Raw genomic sequence first — 19,371 nt, 5'->3', positions numbered from 1 at the left:
TGCATGCGTACGTGCGTGCGTGTAGAGAGAGGCTGTGGCCCCTGGCCAGCCAATCAGGCCCTGATGTCCTGTGTTGTTGACATGACACATCTGATTTCCAGGGTCAGAATGCTTGGAATGTGGAGAGCAGCATTGTCAATCACAATTAGCCTACTACAAACCTCTCAGATACTAAACAAAAGCCCATTGAAGACAATTGGCCCCGCACACTCAACTATGACTAGGCTACTCTTTGTTACCATTGCCACGTCAATGATAGGAACCACAAACCAAGATATTTAAAGGCCAACTTCCGATAAAAAACAGTTTTACTCATTCCTTATGAAAATCGGACGGTCACCCCAAGTTGAACTCACATGCAAGGCTTCATAGTGGTGCGTCACCTCGCCTGGCTGTGTTTCCCCGTGTTTCCCAATTGACATAAACAATGCAGAGACACGGGCGAATCACGAAAGCCTTTCTGTGTTGCGTCACATCGAAAGAAGGCGTTGCCCACATGGGTTTATGTCGACCCATTTTTCTAAAAACATGTCGAGTAATTTTTTTCTGCTTGTTTTCAAAACAAGCAACGCCTGGTGGCCCGAAACCTAGCTTAGCTTAGCTATCAGCTGGTTGCTACTCTCAGATACACACAGAGCACAAAGCCTCATACACACAGCCTACCAACTCTGGTCGCTCCATGCCTGCAGTTTGCCTAGGGGTCGCTGTCGAAAGAGCACAGCCCTGAATGGAGCCTGCACGCCTCCATTGGCGCCCCTATAGTGCAGTACCACCCGGGGATGTGACAACTCTGACCTTAGACAATCTTTCTGCAGGAGGAGGGAGCCAATCAGAGACGGATATACACGACAAACCTGGAAAACCCTCTCGTTTCTCCAAAAGCCACCTTGCTAGCTTGCAAAAACGGCTTGAAACAAAGCAACCAGAACAAGCAATATTAATGAAATGACGTTGAGAGGACATATTTAAAGATATTCCTTTATTTTATTTTTTTTCCTTTATTTTGACAGGACAGTGGAGGAGAGATAGGAAATGAGTGGGGAGAGAGAAGATGGGGAAGGATTGGCAAATTACCCAAGCCGAAATCAAACCCGGGTCACTGGCTTAGTAACCCTGTGCCCTACTGTTAGGCCACGGCAGGGTCAAGATATTTCTTTTTTTCCTATGTTATGACTGTGTAGTGAAGCTAGACATTAAAGTTGTGAAAAGTAGTAGTAGTAGAGAGAATGGGAAGGATCAGGAAATGATCTCGGTGCTAGACTTGAACTGGGGTCCCAACCTTAGCCTATTCAGTTCCCACATCAAGAGCATTTAACTAAGGTCCTGCTGTAGCCTAACGGTATAATAATAAAAAGCTGGCCTAAACGGCAGCTCAAGTGGCCTAAACGGCAGCTCCAGTGGCCTAACCGGCACCTCTGGTGGCCTAAACGACGCCAGGGTGGCCTAGACGACTCTTGCCTAAACAAAAAAGGCCTAAACCACCGGTCACCGGTAGGGCACTGGGTTACTACGCTGGCGACCTGTGTTCAATTCCAGCCCTGGTCATTTGCTGATCTGTCCCCATCTCTCTCTCCCCAGTCATTTCCTGTCTCTGCTCCAAAATATTTTTTAAAAAAAGATTATTTAACAGGCTGAAACATCAACCAATAAAATCTAGATTCAAGGTTCTGATTTTGACTCTATGTTGAGCTGTGAGTGGGTTCAAGACGTTCACACTTGACGTGATTCAGTACCCTCAACATGCTGTGTTTTGAAACTATTTGCGTTAGTGGAAATCGACAGGGACAGGGGTCCAGGACATGACAAGGAAGGACCACCACATTCCTCCATTACCTGTTGCAAAACATGAAAGAAGAAACTTCAAAGGAATGCAGCGTGTTTCAGACATTGTGTTCCTTAACAGGCTGATGCCTTGTCTCCACTGTATGACTTAACAGCATCAACATGCTCCCACAGGCTCCGAGAGGATTCTGTGGTGGTGGTGGTCTAGTCCCAGCAGTGGCGAAACAATTGCATACATGGCCCCAGGGCAAAAAACTGAGAGGGCCCCCATACGGCCTGTCATGGTCAAAATAGGGCCCCCAACAACAATACAGGAGCCCTGCTTGCCCCGCCTATAGCTCCGGCCCTGGGTCCCAGACTGTGCCTGCTGGAACATCTGATTTCCTCAAACCCTCATTGCCCCTCCTCCCCATACCTGTCAACTTTGAGTTTCAAAATAATCTGGATAATTCCCAGATTGTATCCCAAAAAAATTGGGAATTTTCAATAAGCCAAATCCTGAACTTGATGTTTTTTGTGAAGCAAGGAGTGGACACACACACATGCCTGCAAAGCTTGAGGGTGGTGGCTTGCATTTTTAAGGAACATGAATTCTTAGTGTATCTGGCATAAAATCTACTGGCAGGTAGCCTGACAAGTCAGAGCCTCTCTACTCTCGTAGCTGGTGGAATAAGTAGAGGGGATGTGTCTTGTCAGGCTAGCTGGCAAGGCTGTGGGGGTACATTTCTGGACCGACATTTTTTTTTTTGATAATGTGAAAAATCGGTTTAAAACCAGAGTTTCCCAGTTAAAGCGGGAGTGTTGACAGGTACAGTTATGGTGGTCCCCCCTGCCTGCACATGATATCCTCAAAGTATCATCCTCCCTCCTCCCTCTCACTCACTCTCACTCTCACCCAGCAACCCCTTGCAATGGCTTCTGAAGAATGTAAACCTTATCAGGGTGGGCGTGGCGTGGATTTGAGGATCGAGGATTTCAACATTTGCGATGGTCGGTCAGTGAATCAGCTCACTCAGTAATTACAACATGATTCCCAAGTAGAAGAGGAAACACCCAGAACATCGCAATTAATCACCGAGGACATGACAGGGCAGAGGAAAGGAGCCTGTGAAGTGTGTGTGTGTGTGTGTGTGTGTGTGTGTGTGTGTGTGTGTGTGTGTGTGTGTGTGTGTGTGTGTGTGTGTGTGTGTGTGTGTGTGTGTGTGTGTGTGTGTGTGTGTGCGTGTGTGTGCGTGTGTGTGTGTGTGTGTGCGTGCGTCATACCACGTCGTGGCCAGGGAAAGGGGATCACCCCTTTCAAATGGCACTGCCTCACCACCGGGGAAGCCGCAGACATGAGGGTGAGGTGGGACAAAGGGGTGATTTGTCCCGGGCCCAGGGTGGGGGGTGGAGCAGAATAGGGTTCTCATTAAATTGCATGTATTAGGTGGGGTGGGCGGCGGCCTTCCAAATGACTTTGTCCTGGGCCCAGAGCTATCAGCGGTCCTGCTCGCCACAGCCACACTGAGCTCATGTTTTAAGACGTGGTTTTCCCTTTCAAACAATCTACGACATCGCCCCCACCCCACCTCACCCCCACCCCACCCCAACCTAATCCACCACCCGCACTAAACCCACCCAATTCCCCACCCACTCCCCCCATTCAGTCCCACAGATGCCAGGAGCTATATTAAGGCCAATTTTCCAGCGAGCTCAGGCCAAGCCATTTTTGTCTCAGCAAGTGTGAGGCCACGGCCCCTGGTAGGTAACACCTCTCCACATTGGGCTTGGTAAAGCTTGTGTTCACAACGGGACCCAGCTAAGACTTTGAATTAGCGGAGCAAACCATAACAGCAGGCCTCAGTCGGCCGCACAGTTTTACAGCTATAAGATCCATTTACATGCTAATGTCATAGATAAAAGATACAAGATATTTTATTTGTCATGTGTATATGTATGAAACATATATATACAATGAAAAGCCTCCCTGCTCTGAGAGTCCCAAAAAAGGTTAAAAAAGAAAGAAAAAAGGCAAAAAAAGTAGGAAAAATAAATCTATTTAAAAAGTTGAAAGCTGCAATTTTAAAAATAAATGGCAGGTTGGAGAAAGGGGAGATGTGATGAGGGGATTCCTTCCTATGTTGATGGTGTGAGCGCATATGCACCTGTATCTCCGGGCAGATGGTAGAAGGGTGAAGTGTGTGTAGCTGAGGTGGTGCGGATCAGCTATATTCGTTTGGCCCTCCTCAGACACCGCTGATTGTAAAGATCCTAGATGTTGGGTAGGTCTGATTTGATTGACTCGCAGATTTGATGACTCGCTGGAGGTCTCTTCTAACATGGGCAGTGGTGTTACCATACCAGGCTGTGAAATTACCAGTTAATATGCTTTCTATTGTACAGCGATAGAAGTTGGCCAGTATCCTACTCTCCATTCCATATCTGTGCAGCCATCTCAGAAAAACAGCTCTGTCTAGCCGTCTTAGTGATGCAATTGATGTGATGAGACCAGCTGAGATCCTCCTTGATGTTGACTCCTAGGAATGTATACCCCTCTCCACTGCAGTATCAGCAATGTAAATTGGCTGGTGTGGCTGGTGTTGTATCCTCCGGAAACCCACGATCAACTTGTTTTGCTGACATTCAGGAGTAGATTGTTATCCACACACCAGGTAGACAATGCTGCCACCTCAGCCCTCTAGACCGACTCATCTCCATTTGTGATGCAGCCAATTACCGTAGTGTCAACAACAAACTTAATGATGGTATTGGAATTGTGGATGGCTGTGCAGTCATGTGTGTAAAAGGGAATAGAGTAGGGGGCTGAGCACACATCCCGGTGCTGAGGCAAAGTGTGCTAATGTGATTGAAATAAGCATTGAACTCCCACTGATGGGTTAGCCTGCATCAGGGAAGCCAACACGGGGGCGGCAAAAGAGGTCCCTCCCTGAGGTTGTCCCGGGCTCAGGGAGGGAAGTGGCCCAAAATTTCGGATCACCTTGTCCTGTGCCCGTCAAAAGCTGTCAGCGGTCTGCGTAGCTATTGCACCCAGTTCATACACGGAGCTGGGTCTGGAAAACACCCCTGAAGTTAACGAAACACAGGGCAACTTTTTGAGCAATGTTGCTGAACAACATCATGATTGGCTATTCATTTTCTGATGGAATGATTGAAAAGGTTGCCTGCTGCTAATCCAAGTTCTCCTACTAAAATTGCTATATGATTAATAGTCTAACGATATCTGATAGGATCATTGCCCAGACAGATTGCTCAAAAAGTTGCCCAGTGTACCATCACCTTTAGACAGGAAGCTCTAAGGCATGGAATCAAAGGGGCTTTTATCATATGTCTCACATAATACCAGACAGTGTTACAACCAATTAAACCAATCCCCTGATTTTGATGTCATACATACACTCTAAGAAAATTTCCCTGCAAAATAACGGCAGTTACTGGCAATTATATTTACCTGTAATTCTACTGTTATTTCACACCAAAAATCAAATACAGCTCATTGCTGTTTAATGTATCACAGTATATAACATTTTTTCAGCAGCAATTGAACTGTTAAATAACAGTACTCTACAGAAAAATAACAGTACATTTCAGTTAAAAAGTTGAATTGTACTGTGTGATGACAGGCAAATACTGGGTCATAGTTGTATTCATGAATATGGCCATGGCAACTTCCCACCCCACCCATCATTCTCCATAACTGTGGTACCCTGACCATGTTACCACCCCACCCTCCCATCGTTCACCATGACTGGAGTGCCTTGAGCATGATACTATGGCGCAATGCTGTATTGAGAAAATTGTTTGCGGTGGTCCTTTGAAAGTGTGGGCATGAATACAATTTCAGAGTACGCAGTGCTATGTTACAATGATAGTGTGCAAGGTGGGCTTTTTACTGTATCTCTTGATGAGCCAATGATGAATATAGCATTGGTCAGTCTTTAAAAAATTATTTTGCACCAAGTAGCACAGCAAACAAGCAGCACTACAAGCTAGCTCTCAAAGCAATGCCTAATTTGCAGCAGGCACATTATATGCAACAATGCCACAAATGATGCCACATACAGCAAGCTTTCACAAAGAGGAAAGTATGCAAGCATGTAAGCAAGCATGTAAGCAAGCATGTAAGCAAGCATGTAGGCAAGCTTGTAGGCAAGCTTGTAGGCAAGCTTGTAGGCAAGCTTGTAGGCAAGCTTGTAGGCAAGCTTGTAGGCAAGCTTGTAGGCAAGCTTGTAGGCAAGCTTGTAGGCAAGCTTGTAGGCAAGCTTGTAGGCAAGCTTGTAGGCAAGCTTGTAGGCAAACAAGTGCTATGCTGTGCCATGCAGGCCAGCCAGCAGGCAGGCAAGCAACTGAAGTGTTGATAGTCCAGATTTATATACAGGTGCAAGAGTACCATGTGACCAGAGTCATCAGGCCCTTGGCAGGTGACGCCCGTAATTGAATAATGGCATAACAGCCCTACTCAGGTGAGGCCAGGCACTGATTAGCAGGTTGGTTTAGATCAAAGAGGCTTGAGACAAGAGGGCTTACTCACGTCATAACAGCGTAGTAGGAAATGATGGCGAGGGGAGTACGGAAATGTTATTCACTGTGGAACAGGTCATAGGACAGCGTGAATGTCTGTCAGCTGTCCTTAATTACCCCCAGCAATTACTGCTGACCAACAGCTGCCGTTACTTGGCCACAAATTATCCATCATGGTGTCGCCCCCACTGACCATGTGCAAGGGAGTACGAAAATGGCATCCATCGCACCCACTGACCAATGACCATGCGCAAGGGAGTTAATTTTCCGTCCACTCGTGTCCTCAGGCAACGCCCCCGTACTACACCGTGGCCAATGCATTCCCCGCCATGAGATTGTTCTTTCTCTTGAGTTTCTTTGGTTTAGATGGGGCTCCTTGTTGCAAGAGTGTTCAAATTCTTAAAATGTTTCAGCCATTCACACTTTCATCACTATCAAAATGCATGTGCTACTCACACTTTGCTGCATCAAGCACTTTTTAAGTATTGTAGTTTCCTTAGAAATTGTTTCATCATGCTTGATAGTATCAGAGAATATTAAACCAGTCAGAATGACTTCAGTTCTTCAGGTGGTATTGAAGTTTGATGGTGATCACGGACAAGTGGAGGATGAATGGGTGGTGCCTAAAATAACTTGTTATTTTCTAGAGATGCACCGGATCCGGTTCCGGTTCCGGATCCGTCAGGATAATAGAGTTTTTCACAGGGTCCGGGTCCGGCAGGATCTTAAGCAGTGGATCCGGTATCCGGCATGTTACCTAAAAATCAGGGTCTGGTGCATGTCTAGCCTAGGCTTTTCAGTCTTTCACAACCCCAATCACTGCATGGAGTGAAATCCCTTTGGAAACGGCTATTGCAGGCAGTGTGGCAATAAGCCAATGAGTCTAAAAAATAGTTTGCGCCAACGTAATAAAAAGGGCCCACGTGTGCGAGTAGACTATATGTTTCAACCCTTTTGTAGGATCCGGTATCCGGTTCCAGATCCGGCAGGATCTTATTCAGTGGATCTGGTATCCGGCAGGATCCTAAAAATCAGGATCCGGTGCATCTCTAGTTTTTTCCACAACGGCGAATACTGCTATTGTGCAGTACTTACTGTTTATGCTCAATATGTGACTCAAAGTAATATTTTCACAGTAGTTGTCTGTTTTTTCGAAAAACAGTAGAATGCTGTTGCAGAATTGCCGTAAGTAAACAGCTATTTGTTACAGTGTACAGTATGTCACAGTGTGTCACAAAATAGGCAAGTTGGCAAAACTGACGTAAGCACAAAATTCTATGCAGTCACAGGCAGTATGGGTTGGTTCAGTCTACTGGTGGGCTAGGAAAATCTCTGAGCTGTTGTTGTTGGATATTAGCCACTCTGTTAATCATGCATATTGTTTTCAACTAAGTGTTTCCCTAATCCTGTGAAGTTAAATCGTCACATTGTTTCATTTAACTGCTCCATGTATGGATTGTTTTTTGGCTTACATTCCTCCCTCTTCCCCTACCACCACTGGACACTTTTGAAGTAATTTCTAAAGGCTTTTCTGTACTACCCTGACTGGTATACTGTATGCACGATCTTTCATCACATGTTACATAAGCTATTGGATGCCTACATTTCTTTCAACATAAATAAAGCATCCACATAGTACATACAGTATCTGTATTCATTCAAAGTTTGAGCTACGGTTTGAGCCAGACCACTCCTCTTCCCCTGCGGCTAATATGTAAACTTGGTCGAGGCATAATAAACAGAGCATGGCAAGATTATAAGCCACCGGGAATGATGAGGGCAGGGCCGGATTATCCATAAGGGCCAGTGGCACAGTGCCCAGGGGGGCACCCTCCATGTGCAGGCAGTTAGGCGGCACCACAAGACACAAACCTCACAAATATTGTTCATGAAGGGGGCACCTGCGAGGTGCAGTGCGCGGGGGCACCACAGTGTCTTAACATGGTGCTGGATGAGGGAACCGGTCACTAGGCACCACTTCACAGTTCAGCGGGGACATCACTATAATTTAATGATGTGAAACTTCCTGGTCATGTGGCCTCCATGGAGATCACAAAATATCACCCGCATTGTCCTCCCACAACTTAAAAATGGTTAGACATTTACCTAATGGTGGCCACTATAGATGGCTCTGTGTTTTGTATGTGCATTCATTCCCACTGGAGCAGAGAGGCAGACAGGAGGCCTGCTCCATGACATGTCAGTCACAAAATCAGATCACACAAATAGCAACCGCATTGTCCTCCCACAACTGAAAACAGTTAGACATTTATCTAATGGTGGACAACATATACAGTAGATGGCTCTGTATTTTGAAATGTGCGTTCATTCACACTGCAGCAGAGAGACGGACAGAAGCCTATGGAACAAGCGAGTCACCATGGAGACAGATCCAACTTGTGGAATGTGGCCAGTAGCCAGTCATGCTGCGCTGACTGTGGAGGTGGTGGTGGTGGTAGTGGTGGTGGTGGAGGAGGAGGAGGTGGATAACACGACATGGGGGGGTGGGGGTTTCCAAGTTTCAGCAGTCATGCAGCCATGCAGCGTTAGCTGTGGTGGTGGTGGTGGTGGAGGTGGAGGAGGTGGATAAGCAGGCATGGGGGTTGCTGAGCTCCACCAGTCATGCAGCCACATGTTAGCTGTGTACAGTAGGTCAGTGGTTCTCAACCTCTTTTGAACAAATGGCCCCTGGCCAAATTATACACTGTAAGCCTCTAAATGCCCCCTTGACCTCATCATAAGCCTGCCAATGCCCCCCTGAGTATTAAAAAATAAAATGAACTAACAACCACCAATGGCCACTGAGCACTACCCCCTCTCAGCTATATCCTTCTCAACACTGTAGGCAGCGGTGGTAATGGTAGTGGCAGAGGCGATTCTAGTGTCAGTGGGGGCCCCAAGCTAAAAGCAAACACATCTCCACTACTATAGTTTGAAGTTGAGCTGCTGTTGGGGACCCCAAGTGGCTGTCTGCCCAGCCTGGTGTCAACACACACCTCTGGGTAGTGGAGTTGGATAAGGCAGCATGGGGGTTTTCTGGGTTCCACCATTGGTAGTGGTGGTGGTGGAGGGTAACAGCATTGGGGGTTGCCGAGTTCTTTCGTCACATGGAGGTATTTAAGTGGCCTCGCTCACACCCCTCTTCTCAGCCAATCAGTAGGCGCCCAGCTGACAATGCGATGGCAGGTTTCAAGGATCCCTGCACACTTTTTCTTACCCCCCCCCCCCCCCCTAAACACACACACACACACACAGTGCATACCCACACAGATTCACACACACTGCACCCCCCCCAACCACCGCCATCACCACACACACAGAGAATACCCACACAGATTAACACACACTGAGCCCCCCTCACCCCCCCCCCCCCCCCACACACACACACACACACCATACCCATGAACACCCCCAGTCCACCCTCACAGCCACCTCCACCCCCCTCCACAACAACAACACAGTCTACTTTGTCACTACATGTGTGGGATGCCAGTGACATTCAAAGATTTGTAGCCATTCTGAGACTGGAAAGAATGTGAATACTGTCTTTGTCCCGGCAAGTGTGTGGGGCAATGTGTTCAACATGCCATCCTCAGATTGTGAAAACATTAGATAAAATGTCGTAACAAAAATCCGATTCAGCAAAGAGGAACAGTGTGTTCCCTGATACACGGCATGATAATACTCGGTATCTTTTGTGCATCTGATCATGGGCTCTATGTGTCTACATACCATCTGCTCACTGGGCTCTGTGCACAGTTTACCAATGAGGTGCCATTGTGGGGCACGCTGGCGTTCAGTTGATCTCCATTCAAAATCAATTGATATGGGGACCAAAACAAAAGACTCAACGCTCAGTGGTTCGTTTGGATCCTCATCCCATTACAAACCAAGAAAAAGACTTCTAGGAAGAGATGTGAAAAGAACTGTCCATGCCAGGGGTGTAGCAGCAAATTGTGGGCCCATTGTGCAATCAGCTCCAATGGACCCCTCAAGCCATATTTCTACATAAATCAGACAGTGTGTGCCCCCCGTAATACATGGGGCCTTAGTGACTCAGTCACACTGTACAATTGACTCAGTCACATTGTACAACCCTGGTCCATGTTATTGAAGAAACTATTGGCCCGTGAGAGAGGCGGCCGTCACGGTCTAAAGGCAAGAAATTATAAAATTGCTTGAGATTTATAATCAGTCTCACATTGAGACTTGTAATGCTAATAAAACAGTGAGTCCCGCCATACTGCTGTTTGTTTGTCCTGCTAGTGAATTTCCAGCATCCTGTTTGTCTTGAGGCTTTTGAGTGGAAAGTTTCATATTCAGGGTTGCCAGAGGTGAAGGAGGATTTCAATAAATGCTTAAAAACCGCCTGGAGACACTAACTCCCACCCAATGTGAACTAAATTGTATTAATTTCTATACCTATGAAGCTACATAATAGAAAAAAACCTGCCCAATATCCTTTTATCCACAGGTGGTCATCCTAAACCAATTGGACAGAAAACTACCCAATTTGGCAACCCTGGGTGGGGGGTCAGGGGGTGCCTTTGCTAATGTGTCAAGGACAGAGATGGTCAAAGGGCAAATACCAAATGACCTTCAAGTCTGCCTTTAAGTGCCATTAAGTGTGTGACACACAGCCCACAGAATTCACCTCACGTGGGTACTGCTATCTCTTATCGGTCACACGTCCACTCCCCATAAAACGAGCTTCCTTTATCAGCGTCGGCCTTTTGTTTTTATTATTTTTATTGTTTCTTTGAGTTGGGTTATTTTTACCTGCCTTCCCTTCCCAGGCGAGGCCCAGCACTCCACTGTAGTCGCGGTTGGTGAGTAGGTAGGACAGGCAGTAGTTCCCCCAGTTGCTGTCCGAGTAGAGACTCAGCAGCTTCTCGGGGCCAATGAAGGGCCGATTCATGGGGCTGCCCTTCTCCTCTTTCGTCATGACCTGCGCTGACAAAAACCACAATATCAGGCAGGGCACTGGGCCCCTACGCCGGCAACCTGGGTTCAATTCCAGCCCATGTAATTTGCCATTCCTTCCCAAACTCTTTCCCCCCTCTCACACTGTCCTATCAATTATAAAGCACAAACGCGACAGAATATCTTAAAAAAAGATATCTGTGATACATGAGTACAGTACATGTTGATCACCTGAGAACAAAAGATAAAGAGCAATACCATACAGCCATAATATGCAACAATTATATATTATGTAAGGGTTAACGTTCGGCGAGAAGGTCGCTACCGTGGAATAGCAGCACGACAGAGAGAATCTTTAGACCCCGACGCGGAGCGGAGGGGTCTTGTTCTCTCTGAAGTGCTGCTATTCCACAAAGCGACCGACTCGCCGAAAGTTAACCCGCTTATTATATGGATATACTTAAATGATTCACACATGGCGGGGACATTTCTTTAGACCTATTTAATGTTAAGATTGTTGCAGCGCAAAACAAAACAGTGCCGTTGTGGAACACCGCTAGGCAACAGCTAGGTAGCCAGGACAACAGGTGTTGTCTATCACAGCAGCTGATTAGAGTGACAAAAGACCGGACCCCCTGCGGAGTGATATGAAACATTCGCTTGTATACAAGCCATGGCTTTAGCAGTGAACGTCTTGTTGCCATTGACAGCGGTAGCCAGGACAACGGGTGCTGTCTATCACAGCAGCTGATTAGAGTCTTGTTGAAAAGTCGCTTTATCAGTGAAAAGTCTTGTTGCCATTGACAGCGGTCTGTTATAGACCAACCCGTCCGTTATCGAAAAATAACAGACGTCCGAACGTTGGGGAGCCCCGTTGAAATGAATGGAGCATTCGACAGATGACGTCACAACCATATAATAAATAGAGATTTACAGTCATACTGGTTGAAGATATAATGTGATAACTCAAGATAAAGAAGCATGATTGGGGGCACGATGGCTAGTTCCACATGCATGCACATCTGCATATACTACCTCTTTGGACATACACAAAGTTACCTTATACCAACATTGGCTCATTCCGTTTATGCACAGACTGTTGCACTACTTGTTACTGTTTCTTGGCAGAGTTCAATCACTTGTTTCTTACAGGTAATTTCCTATTATGGGAAAGATGGCCCACAGCAAAGGACTTGTACTCACACTGAGAGATTTCACTTTAAAGTTGATGAGGTCGATGCCTTCAAAGTCGGCCTTGTCATAGATGTCATTCACTGCTCTCATATAGGATGCCACCTGTAGTGAAGAGCATAGATATATTATGCATTTCAGCTCTGTACAACATTTTGTTGTGTTTTATTGCCTTTATTCATGATAGGACAGTAAAGTGAGACAGGATTTAAGTGGGAAGAGAGAGACGGGGAAGGGTGACCTTGGCAAAAATGACCCAGGCCGGAATTGAACCTGCGTCGGTGGTGTAGAAATGCAGTGTCCAGCCATTTGAGCCACGGCAAATATTATAACGTCTATTCTGCAGATAGTCGCACCTTTAATTGAAGATAAGAAAGAGTATAGTGCCAAATTATGTATTAGGGCATCCATCCAAAAAGAACGAGAATGTGTGAGAGAATGTGTGCACATCCTTCAGGTGCAGATGCTGGGCCAAAAAGAACACCCTGAAAAGGTCTTCACACTCACAAATGTTTAATTGTCACAACATTCAAAGCACATTGTCCTTCATTGAGGTGCAATTTATACTGCTGAAAATACTGCCATGGGCATGCAGGCCCATATGTGGGGGGACTAAGCGTGCCATAACAGCCTTCATTTTTGTGACAATAGAGAACGCTCCTGGATGGATGGGCATTTCATTAGACTTGCGTCACAGTCTTTTATTAACAGCACGTGTCAGACTGCAAGCCGGACATCGAGCAACTGAGGGGAGCCAGTCTTGATCGGCTGTCTGATATGTGTCCAACGGCACGATCCCAGACAGCACTGGGGGCCAAAGAGAACGCAATCTGTCACAGCTCACGATTGATGAGTGGCGGGGCCGGCCGAAAGAGAGTGTTACCACATACCAGTGACAGCCTGCCAGAGACATGGCCAGCGCCCGCCCCCAAACAGTGTTGCCAGATTGGGCTGTTTCCCCGCTCAATTGAGCTGTTTAGGATGACCATCTTTGGGGTTAAAACAAGAGGCATTGGCTTGGCTTTTCTTGTAGAATCATGGCCATGGAAATCAATAGAATTTAGATAATCAATAGAATTTAGATAATCGGCTTCCAGGCCGTTTTTGAGCTGTTATCGGTCACATCTGGCAACCCTGCCCCCAAAGCTGCTAATTGGGCAGAGCTGGAAGTTGTCACACTCCATTGAGAGTGGTGTGTCGTGCCACACGGGGTGTACTGTAGGATCACATGTGGCACAGGGCCTGCCTGCCTGACCACCTGCCTTCAACTCTCACTCCAGTGTGCACCTCCCCTGTCGCTCTCTCTCTCTCTCTCTCTCTCTCTCTCTCTCTCTCTCTCTCTCTCTCTCTCTCTCTCTCTCTCTCTAACCACTCGCACCTCATTCACACACACAGGTGGTCCTGGCACCCTAGCTGAGGGGTTATGTTACCTCAGTCAAGGCCATGACACAACCGCCACTCGTAAATATTAGATAAATTGTGACGCGTGAGCAGGGAATTGAGCCCTTAAAGGCACAGATCTGGTCAGTCTGGTTCAGATTTTACAGCAAGTACAAATCTTAATGGCAAAGAAGATTCTGAGGCCTTTTTTTCAGTCTGGGAGAAGTCTCACCTCAACTTCATAGTAGTTGATAAATGTTTCATAAATGAACATCTAAGCAGTAAAAAAAGTTATTTTACTCAGATCATTGTTTCTTAACTGGTGGGTTGGGACCCAAAAGTGGGTTCGCAGAGGGGTCCTGGGTGGGTTGCAGAGCTGTGGTGTGAAAATGAATCAATTCCCTGTTTTATTGCCAGTTCCCAAAATTGAGACAAGATGCAGTAATGAATAACATTGTGAAGCATTGAATCATCGTAAATACACCTTTTCCAGTAGTTGATATTAGACATACTGCATGCCAGCATAAAATGCAAATGCAAAACATACTCTATGCATGCTATGCATGGTTATATTTTTGATAATTAGAATAAACTGACCAGTTTCTGACAGCATAAAATTGAGTCATAACATAATGTTTTTGGAAAATGATCGCAAGATTATTCCACTTAAGAACGACTTAGATGACACATAAGCAAACTCAACAACAATCACTAGGAAATCCAAAAATGACACAAAAACAACCCACTTCAAATGAAACTGGCGATGTTTTTTTTCTGATGTACTGAACATCCTACTGAAAAAATTAACATTTGGGCCTTACAAAAGACAGGAAATTCTGCCCCTGCCTACTCTATATACAAACATTGCAAAACACATTTGATTTTGTGGTTCATGGTTCAAAACAACTGTTCTCAGCTGGATGTTCTCATGGGACTTGGTGAAGTTAGAGTTTGGCAGGTGTCCAACCTGCTTCCCTCGCAGGGTCATCCACCCCAGTCTGTCAATACAAGGGGGGACAACATAAAATCACTTCCCTTGGTCCCACAATGGAAGACACTTTGCACTACATTTTAAACAATGAAAACGTAAAGCGTACATTAGCACGCCATTGTTGCCCGCAGATCTTCCCTGAAAAACGGAGGAAAGCGGCATTTCTGTGCTTCCGTGGGGGGACACCCTGGCGCCACAAGAGACCATGGCCAAAGGTGAGCTTCCCAAGCATCCCACATTCCATATATGCTCTCCTCACATCCTCTGCACATGTATTTGCAATCCTCGTGTGTGTGATTATTTATTCACCAATGTGCACACATACAGTGCATGGCCATTGCTCATATCTCATACAGTATGTGTACATGACCCTCTCTTGGTGTATATGTACATTACTATATGACCTTCTCTCTGACTTTAAACCCCGTCCGACAGCTCTCTCTGCTGCATGACCCGGGAAAAGGTCTTTTTTACTGTTTACACCAGTGATTCCCAACCAGGGGTAAGCGTACCACTAGGGGTACGTGAACACATTGCATGGTATACATGGAAAAATGTTAGAATAGCAAATGTATGGAGTATAATCACATGGGTATATGACTGAGGTACATGAATGCGGTAGGACTCATGAAATGACAAAAAAGGCTTAGCAGGTACAGAACAAAAAGGCTGGGAGCCACTGGCTTACACTATCATATACTGTACTGTGGGGAAACAAATTGCCATATTACTTTGCGGTACCTCTATGACATATGATTTCACTAATTAGTTCACCTACCTGCAAGGCGCCAATTAAGATCAATTGGTTGAAATGTGTAACCTGTTTGGCACTAATACTCTGCGGCAATTTTTCTGATACACCTGATTTTCTACATTTACATGACGTTTATAATTCTGAATTAATAATTCAGAATTAAATAGTTCCGTCGAGTTTACATCATTTAATTCCGAATGGTTCAGTGTTTACATTGTGTTTTCAAAGCGGAATTAAGCTTCTTTCAGAATTAAAGTGAGTTAATTCTGAAATAAATGTCTCATACGTAAACGTAGCCAGTGTGGCGGGTGGTGTTGATACCTGGTCTAGTTTGACCTGATTGTTACAGTTTAATGGTCTGTCCTGGGTAAAATTATATATTTCTCACGAAACTGAATGAAGAGCAGCGTCGCTTACAAGAAAAAGGATCGATTGGGTTGTCAATGTGCAGCTTTTGTTGTAAGACACAGGTGGCAACTCTGGTGGCAGGCCTTTGAACTCTCTGAACCCCGGGATGCCTGTCTCTCTCTGTCCTCTAGTTACCCGTTAAGAGAATGAAGCAAAGAACAGCACTCTTCAGATTTCTCTTTCTTTATTCACCTACAAACCTTTCGGACAGAGCCCTTCTTCAGCGTGTAATGAAACGCCATTACACACTGAAGAAGGGCTCGGCCCGAAATATTCATAGACGAATAAAGAAAGAGAAATCTGAAGAGTGCTGTTCTTTGCTTCATTCTCTTATCTATGTTTTATGTGGGATTCAGCACCCAGTTAAGAACTGTGTTAATCACTAGGTGATAGTGTGAGCGCGTCAAGTCAAGTCAAGTCAAGTCAAGTCAAGTCAGGTCAAGTCAAGTCAAGCCCAGTCAGCTTTAATTGTCAGTTTCTTCATATGCACAGGTCATACAAGGAAATTGAAATTATGTTTCCTCCACTTTACAAGTTGTCTAGTTACCTGGCCCACAACAGCCTCCACACTCCCAAACTTGCGGTAGTAGAAGTAGTCAGCCTGCAGGTGCATCAGACAGGTGGTTTTGGAATCATCCGATGTTCTCCGGGACCTCATGCGGACCTCTTCCTGTGAATAAAAAAAACAAAACACATCGCATGAACATTCCACAGCCTTGCATCCTGCTGGGGAGCAGAAGGAGGATGTTAAGGTGGTTCTAGGAAAACTCTTGAGTAGCTCCCTTGGGAGCTCTTATCTTATCAGATGCCCAAATGAGGTGTGTTATGTTACTAATTATAAAAACGCTGCTCCTGTACAGTGCGGATGAGATATTGCTGTCCCACGCTTCCTTTATTATGCAGACGCTGTTTGTTTACTTTTTATTGTTAGCTGATTACGATTTGGCGACGAATCAATTATTTCTCCACACAATAGGCCAGGGCAGAATAGATCTAATCAAATGTGCCGCCTCAGCACGTATGGCTTTTAGCCCTGATTCGTGGCAAGGGCTGGACTAGGGGAGAAAAAATAGCGGCAGAGAGCTGACTCACCGGTGAGCCCCGCACCCTCGCCCCGCACCCAATTTCTGAAAATAGGGGCCCATAAGGGTGCAGGGCCCATCAGGAAATGGCCGCTATACCAGATGGCCAGTCCAGCCCTGTTCGTGGCAATCAAAAACAATCACAAACAAACAAAATGGGTACAATCTGAAACAAGTACAGGATGCACCAGTCCCAAACATCCATTTGTTCCAGAACACTACCACTAGCGTCAGCAAATTCCTTCAAACACATGTTATTTGTTAAATATAAAGGTATTTTTGAACAATAAAGGGAGCAATAAAGATGGGAATCTCATTTATAAAAGGGTGGGGTCGGGGGGGGAAGTAGGACAAGTAGTGTTTTGCATGGAAAGGAGTGGAGCGGAGCGGGGGAAGTATGCGGCCGGCGGGGCGGCTTGTGAAAGTGATGTCACGTCTGACTCTGACCTTCTCTCCCTCCTCTTCCAGTCTCAGGCTCCTGGCAAGGTGCGCCAAGAGCTCCGACCCACACAGACCATTAAATCTCTTCCCCAGGGCAGACATGTCTGTGGAGACACACACACACACACATGCACACAGAGAGATTCACACACACACACAAACACACATAAAACACACACATACTGTACACACACAAACAGGCGTGCGCGCATGCATGAGCATGCAAGCGCATACACGCACACACACATGCACACACACACACACACACAAAGCAGAGATGCGCACTCAAATAGACACATATCTACACATTCACACGCACATACGCGCATGCCCACACACACGCATGTGCGCGCACGCACACACACACACACACACACACACACACACACACACACACACACACACACACACACACACACACACACACACACACACACACACACACACACACACACACACACACACACACACACACACACACACACACAAATGTACAAGACAGACAGACAGACAAACAGACACGTGAGCGCCGCACACACCCATTGCCCACACATAAGCACACACCCAAGCAGAAAATAACAACGTGGTACAGCTAATTAAACAATAAAAACCACACATTAAGTCTTCTACAGTGTGGCAATGGGATGGCATGTACACACACAGCTAGAAGAAAGTGTGCATGTACACACACACACGCATGCACGCGAGCATGCACGCACACACGCACCCATGCATGCACGCACGCTCACACACACGCTCACACACACACACACACACACACACACACACACACACACACACACACACACACACACACACACACACACACACACACACACACACACACACACACACACACACACACACACACACACAGTATGTAGGAGGAAGCATTTCGCACTGCAAACACTCACAAAAAAAAACGTCACAAAAATCTTGTTAACAACTATTTTAACTGTCTTTTAAAAGGCAATTAGTGGAGAAGCCTGGGATAGATCTAAATTCTGCGTGATCTAAATTTGAAGAAAGACAATAAATAGTCTGGAACCAATTCTGCCTTCACACAGAGACCTAGAGGCATTTACAATAGCTGAAAGTGAGAGCGAGGAGGGAAAGGGCATAGATTTTATTCAGTCCAGATGTGCTAGCTTTGCATTCTCCCTCTCTTCTCTCATGGTAGAGAATCTGCAAGCCAAAGCCCCAACCCCCCACATACACACATACAGTACAGCATAGTAGTGCATTAATGGTCCACAGTCCAAATTGCAAGCAGAAGTACATGTTGGGCGGAGCTGGGCTGGGATGCAGTTGTGGGAACATGTCAGACTTGTCAAGCTGAGTCAAATTGACACAGTTGGAGGGCTGTTCTGGAATACAGTACAAGATGGCTGCAAAAAAGTAAAGTAAAAAAAAACAATCTCGAAGTAGGACAACAAAGAATGGATGCAGTGAGTTTGTACATTTGAAAAATTCTTGCGTCAGTGACACAAAGCATTATTCTGAAGACCGTTTTAACTTTATTTTGATCTTGATCTATTACATGCTGTTGCTCCTGACCAATCGACTAGCCTAGTAAACTAGCCTGGCAGCAAAAAAACATTTTTGTTTGATGAGATGGTCCAGTACCACACCGTAGGAGGAAATACAAAAGGACACAAAATCTTTCCTTCAATCACAACTGTCTGTGTATATGTATTAACAGGGGCCTGCCGTGGCCTAACGGTAGGGCACTGGGTTGCTGCACTGGCTACCCGGGTTTGGGTCTGGCCCAGGTCATTTGCCGATCCTTCCCTGTCTCTGTCTCCCCACTAGTTTCCTGTCTCTCCTCCACTGTCCTGTCAAAAAAATAAAGGTATAAAAGCCCTAAAATATTAGAAAAATATATATATCTGAATCTGTGT

At 45.8% G+C, this 19,371-nt stretch overlaps 1 protein-coding gene across 1 annotated transcript in view; it reads right to left on the bottom strand.

Annotated features, from left to right (window-relative positions):
- si:ch1073-396h14.1 (disintegrin and metalloproteinase domain-containing protein 10) overlaps positions 1–19,371 on the bottom strand; it is a 37,930-nt gene that overhangs the window by 10,449 nt on the left and 8,110 nt on the right. The window contains exons 5-8 of the mRNA XM_063202046.1: positions 17,477–17,611; positions 16,495–16,617; positions 12,427–12,519; positions 11,080–11,248 (exon numbers count right to left, since the gene is read on the bottom strand). Coding sequence (XP_063058116.1) covers positions 11,080–11,248; positions 12,427–12,519; positions 16,495–16,617; positions 17,477–17,611 — 520 coding nt within the window. The remainder of the gene's footprint in view (positions 1–11,079; positions 11,249–12,426; positions 12,520–16,494; positions 16,618–17,476; positions 17,612–19,371) is intronic.

This window comes from Engraulis encrasicolus, chromosome 6, assembly GCF_034702125.1.
Source record: "Engraulis encrasicolus isolate BLACKSEA-1 chromosome 6, IST_EnEncr_1.0, whole genome shotgun sequence".
Classification (NCBI taxonomy): Eukaryota; Metazoa; Chordata; class Actinopteri; order Clupeiformes; family Engraulidae; genus Engraulis; species Engraulis encrasicolus.
Note: the sequence above shows the minus strand (reverse complement) of the source record. Positions and strands in the feature narration are given on the sequence as shown.